Source organism: Propithecus coquereli, unplaced genomic scaffold (assembly GCF_000956105.1).
Source record: "Propithecus coquereli isolate 6110/MARCELLA unplaced genomic scaffold, Pcoq_1.0 Scaffold14, whole genome shotgun sequence".
NCBI classification, from domain to species: domain Eukaryota; kingdom Metazoa; phylum Chordata; class Mammalia; order Primates; family Indriidae; genus Propithecus; species Propithecus coquereli.
The window spans coordinates 3,645,587-3,651,770 of NW_012138302.1; the positions used below are offsets into that span (position 1 = coordinate 3,645,587).

General features: G+C 40.7%; 1 protein-coding gene across 2 annotated transcripts in view; it reads right to left on the reverse strand.

Moving 5' to 3' along the window:
• Positions 1-1,447: 1,447 nt before the first annotated feature.
• AK4 (adenylate kinase 4) overlaps positions 1,448-6,184 on the reverse strand; it is a 73,119-nt gene continuing 68,382 nt past the window's right edge. For both annotated transcript variants that reach the window (XM_012639479.1, XM_012639478.1), the window contains 2 exons: positions 4,077-4,195; positions 1,448-2,906 (listed from right to left, as the gene is read on the reverse strand). In XM_012639479.1, the coding sequence (XP_012494933.1) occupies positions 2,792-2,906; positions 4,077-4,195 (234 nt within the window). In that variant the 3' untranslated portion in view covers positions 1,448-2,791. The remainder of the gene's footprint in view (positions 2,907-4,076; positions 4,196-6,184) is intronic.

Sequence of the window (6,184 nt, forward strand, 5' to 3'; positions counted from 1 at the left end):
TCTCACAGGATGCCAGAAACATGAGGTGAGATGTTTGTAAAGGTCCTAAAGCTGCACATTTCACTCAATAGGCCTTCAATAAATGGTACCTGTCATAAGCTTGCATTAGTGTTGGAGGGTATTAAGCACAGCAGCATTTCCAAGTTCTAAATAAGTGGGAAGCCTGTGAAGATCATGGAACAGCTGAATTAAGAGCTGGGTTGGAATCTTAAAGACCATCCAAACTACTTTCTTTGCTTAAATATGAAAGAACTGCATGTGTAGCACAGAAGGAAAACCAAGAAAAGATGTTCCTTTAATTTTACTTCTGGCAAAACATTTTCAAGATAACTTTAATTTGTACAAAATTACTTAAGGGAAAACTAGAAGGTTGACAAAAACCAGAAACAGATTTTTTTTTTGTAAGGCCACTGACCGTGAAACAAACATCATCTTTCCAAGACCATGAAAAAGGTGTTTCTCTTATTGGTCTCACCTAGCAAAGGATCCTCAACTGCAAAATCAAACATTGCTGAGACTTCCTGAGTGACTCAATGTTGGCTACAATTGCCTATTTAGCTGGAAGGGAAGAGGGAGGGAAGGATGGATGGAAGAGTAGAGTACGGAAACAGGGATCAGGCCTTTTCCCATTCCCTTCCCCAAACTCCAAAGGCAGTGATCGCATTGGAAGGTCTGCTAAACACAGAGATAAGTGAAGAAAGAAGTTTGAAGATTTTTCTGCTTCCAATAAAGCACATAATTTCCTCTTTTGAGTTATCCATATAATAACTGTCTACTTTGCCTAGTTTGCAGAAATTGTCTCCATGGCAGTACTACTCTCATTGTGCAATTTTCCTCATATCAGATTGTTTTTCTGTGTACCTGGTTCCCCAGGAAACCTGAGCTTTACCTACATGTCTAACATTCACCCTGTCTCTATCAGCTGGCATTCAATTGCAGTTCTAAATTCTAAAGTGCTCAGAGTCAATATAATGCACTGACGTTTCATAGACGTGAACGGGGCATCTTCACTGTATAAACCTAAAAGGTAAATCATCTTACTTCACTATCATTGAGAGAACGAGGAGGTCTATATTTCCACTAAGGTAGCCAAAGAACATTCACGTAAAGGGACAAAAGGAGAGGAACTGGCCAGAGTAAGGAAGATGTGCTCGTATCATATATAAGACAATGAATTGACTCAGATTCACTGGGACATCTTCAGAAAGTAAATAATGTGTTTCAACACCACTAAAGTGCTGAAATAAGCTTCATTTCTTCCTCACCAGTATGAAGGGTTAGACAGAAGTCACTCCCAGGAATAGTAAAGGATGTTTGCTGGGTATAGTCATGATGCATGAAGAAGGGATATGTATTTTTAAGGCAGCAGGAATAAATTTAATTGTCCTTCCCAGAGGACAGAAAGAATTATTCAAGGTGGCCACCAAGTCTGGAAACCAGGCAAAGCTTTTAACAAATGGCTTATTGATATTCCATTACGATGAATGACAAAATATTAGTATCTAATTCTAGACTTTATGGCCACCCCACAGAATGCATCTTTGGAACAGAAAAAAAAAATTAAAGATTTTATTTCCCCATAATCCTAAAGCTGTCATACCTAGTCTAGGCACAAGCTAGTGCAACATTTTGCTCAACTGCACAGGCTCTGTTCTCTGTAACAACTATTTATAATATGCTTGGGCCACTCGCAGGAGAAAAACACTGTCAGCATCGATAGTTAGCAGCATTTTTAAAATACATTTTGTTGTCTTGAATAAAAAGCTTAACTATTTATTCTATTAGTCCAGTAATTCCATATGGTCTTATTACTTCTATATATAAGATATAGTCTTTCAACATTTATGTAGGTAAATATTTTCCACGGTTTTTCTTTTTGAGGATTCCCAAAAGACTTTAGGGGGTCCCCAAAAGACTTTTAGGGGTTTAATTTTTTCATAATAAAAGAAAGAAGCGGGGTCAATTTATGAGAGTCAGACAAGCAAGTTTAAGTAAGACCCTCTGCATAGCTCAATTCCTGGTAAGTGAAGAGATTCAATACAGTTCCTTCACTCTCCATTCTTAGAAGAATTTGAGAGGGATAACAGCAATAACTATCTGTATTATTTAATAGCCTATACTTAATAGCCTAGGAAGAGAGACAACAAATGCAAAAAATATGTAGTCTTTAAAAAATAGAAGCTAAATCCTCTCATCCAAGGATGTCTGAAAAGGAGATTCTATATGGAGCATGGATGCAGAAAAGGAGTCAGTCCTACCAGAAAAAAATGAATTGTGGACATAGTCACTCAAGACCAGAGAAACAACCACTGAGAGCAATTAACTTCAATTTCATTGTCACCAGGAGGGCACACACCAGAGAAAGCCTGGACTAGCGCCCTTGCCATTCTCAGACTTACTATAGTTCAACAGTCTTTGGGGGGCTGGGGAGAACCAGAGACCACCACCATAGCGTGCAGAAAGACTACTGTAGCAACAACATGGCTATCAGAAATCAGCTAGAGCTCTGGTTATGTATCATTTCAAATCCAGCCTATACTTGCTTCCCTGTGAGAGGCTTAAAACATGTGCAGAGACACCTTAAACATAGGTAGGTGACCATTCTTTTGAAAGACAGAGGAGGGCCTCTTCAGAATTCTTTCTACTCGTTAGTTTTCCTATCAGTTCACCGTTTAAACTAGAAAAGATGCTGCAGGCTATCTCAGCTAGCTTCTAATTTGGACACAGCACCAATACTACACACACGATTGAATGAATGACCACATCTTCCTGATTCTTCCATTGGGCAGTGTCAGTATGCTTCTTTGGACTGAATAGGTGTGATCTTGTTCGAGAAAAGCGTGTAAACATAGGGCCAGATTTTGTTAGTCTCCGTCCCAGAAAATTGGTGGAGCACTCCTCGGCTCCTGAAAAAGAAAGTCCAACATACAAAGGCATTTTAGGTTTCTTTTTAACATATTAGGACAGAGGAAGACCCCAGATACAAAACAAACACAATTTCATGGTCTATATCACAGGTCACTAAGTGCCAAAATAGCTCCTTTCAAATGTATAAATACTTCCACTGGGTGTCCCTAAATAAGGCCACAGCTTCTGCAATTCTGGTATGTTTGCCATGCCAGCTTCTTTTCTCCCCTTTAAAACATATCCAAGAATGACATAGGGGCAATGCACAATGTGCTTTTCAAAAGCAAACCATTAAAAAGTTTTGGTATGCTAAAACCCTTATTCCTTAGAATAAGCAATCACGGAGCACAGGCTGTTTTATAATGTAATCACAAAACTCAGATCTAAAGGTTTGCTAAATTATTTGGGGACTACAAGGTCAGAAACCAATTACAGGAGAGGCTATAAACTGCTGTTTGAAGGCAGTGAGCATATGGTTTTGTTTGGCTCCCATGTTGTTTAAAAATGTTTAATTTGTTGCCAATATAAAAACTGGCATATTTTCCCCCACCCAAAAAGCCAGATTTCCGCTTCTCCTGAAAAATGGGAATTGTTAGCGACGTGGGCCTGCATGCCCCTGTGGAGATTACTGGCTGTGCCTGCCTAGGAGCTATCCAGTTCAACTGTCACTCACCTGCCCAGCTTGACACATCTCCCCTGTTTCCAATACTTGCCTGGCCCCTACAGCCATTTGAATTTTCAATCTCTAGCTTATGATTTTAGCTTTTGTGTGTTAAACTCCCTACAGACATGTCAAGAAGGGACACACTGAAAGTCCCCAGTCTTCTATCCAAATCAGGTATTTAAATGTGGGAGTGTCAAAATATAGGACATTATCTCAGCCACTTAAAAAGGAAAATGAAAATAAGTCTAGGTACAATTTTATATCTAGAACAGACAGAGGTGATAAGGTTTAGTCCCTTATGCCCTGATAGTTTCAGGATAAAGGTACTGGATTTTATCTCACACGTACAACTCCAATACATCATCTGACTTCTGAAGAGGTATTGGGTCTTTAGAGTTTATCTAGCTTCAAGAAACACTACTCTGCCTCAGCCCAATGTCCTTCCCAGGAGGCTCCACGCCTTCCTAGTTGGCCCTTTGCGATGAAAACATTGAGGCGCACTCACTTGTATAATTCAATGACTGGCTTTGCCACATCCTTGTACTGTCTTAGCCTGGCAGCAACTGCTTCGGGTTTATCGTCCTCCTGCTGGACTAATGGTTCTCCAGTGATGTCATCAATCCCCTACAAATTCCGGAGAAAACAATTAATATGAACAGTTGGGCCATTCCATAGGTAAAATCTTTCCTGGGCAAAACTATGTGTCAATTCACCTTTGACTCCTACCGCATGGTGAATTAGGCTTCAGTGACAGTGGCAATGGCGAGGGTAGTTGAAAAAGAAATGGCACACTTAACAGCCTGTTAACCTTATTTCCTGAGAGCTGACATTAAATCTTTATTAACTGCTCAATCTTTCCAAACATCTTTCCAGAGGTGTTGATAAATGGTACTTTCAATTCAGTCTAAAATTCCATGTAGCAGCCGGGCGTGGTGGCTCACCCCTATAAGCCTTGCACTCCAGGAAGCTGAGGTGGGAGGATCACTTGAGGTCAGCCTGAGAAGAGCAAGACCCCGTCTCTACTAAAGATAGAAAAAATTAGCCGGGCATGGTGGCGCATGCCTGTAGTCCCAGCTACTAGGGAGGCTGAGGCAGGAGGATCGCTTGAGCCCAGGAGTTTGTGGTTGCTGTGAGCTAAGCTGATGCCATGGCACTGTAGCCCAGCCAACAGAGCAAGACTGTATCTCAAAAAATAAAATAAAATAAAATTCCGTGTAACCTTCCCCAGCAACAAACTTTAGACAATGTCACCTTGGCTCTCCAAATATTCCTAAGACTGCCTTGCTTTCTATATATAGCCTGAGTTCTTAATATGGAAAATAAAAAATATTAATGTAGGAGAAGACATTTTAGTACCATCTCTGTCAGATTTCAAACTCTATCATGTAGTTACTCTGAAATTGAACTTACTCAGGTTATTTTACTAGATCAAATAATGACATATCCAAAGGTGTTTTAAAATAGGTATGACTCAAATACCCATGATAATCACAAACATTCTGAGACCTGAAAAATTATAATTTTTTAAAAGCCCGATTTTAATGTGCCTTAACCACCTCAGGAATGATACCTCCTTGCAAATTGCAAAATGGACACATTTTTAATTTTGCCTCCCATGTCCATGGCTATTACTCACCAGGAGAAATAGTCCCAAGAAATAAATCTGTCAAAAGGTAGACTAGAACAGAACCAAAATGCTCAGGCAACTCAACTGGATAATCAGAAACCGGCTATAAATTTGAAACGCATTAAAATTCCATTACAGCTCAGGATCCTGGGTATATGGCTTATGCTTATGATTTATTGATGAACCACATAATTATCACATGTATATGCCATGGTTGTTAACCTGACACAACAGGAGAGGGGGTGGGAGAAGGGTGCATATCCACCTACATTCTTCTCTTCTTACAGCCACAAAGCTCAGAAGTCATTTCCAGGATTTCAGAGCACCAGCAAATACAGCACTGCTTCCGGAGGAACAGAATGATGCCAGAGCAACAGCATCCTGGGGAGCTCGGCCACCACAGCTGGCAGAGTCGGGCCAGGTTAGCATTTTCACTGCTATCTTTAGAAGCAGCACTGTAATTGTAGCTGTTCATTTAGGGAAACCCGGACTTTGTAAAGCAACTCAGTGGTAAAGCTGTTCAAATTTTATGAGAATGTTTGGATTAGCAGGTCTGGACAAACCCAAAATGTGAAGCATCTGTGTTGGACTTCAGTGTTCTCATCTGTATTTTCAGAACTCCTTTTTTTTTTCCTCCCCACCCATTTTTTCCCCTATTGTAACTTCTTGGGATGGAAATGAGGAAGGGATCTAACAAAAAATGACAGGCCAGGTGTGGTGGCTCACACCTGTAATCCTAGCACTCTGTGAGGCTGAGGTGGGAGGGTCGCTTGAGCTCACAAGTTTGAGACCAGCTTGAGCAAGAGTGAGACCCCGTCTCTACAAAATATAGAACAAATTAGCTGGGCATAGTGGCTCATGCCTGTAGTCCCAGATACTTGGGAGGCTGAGGCAGGAGGATAGCTTGAAGCCAAGAGTTTGAGGTTGCTGTGAGCTATGATGACACCACTGCACCATGGCTGAGGTGACAGAGCAAGACTCTGTCT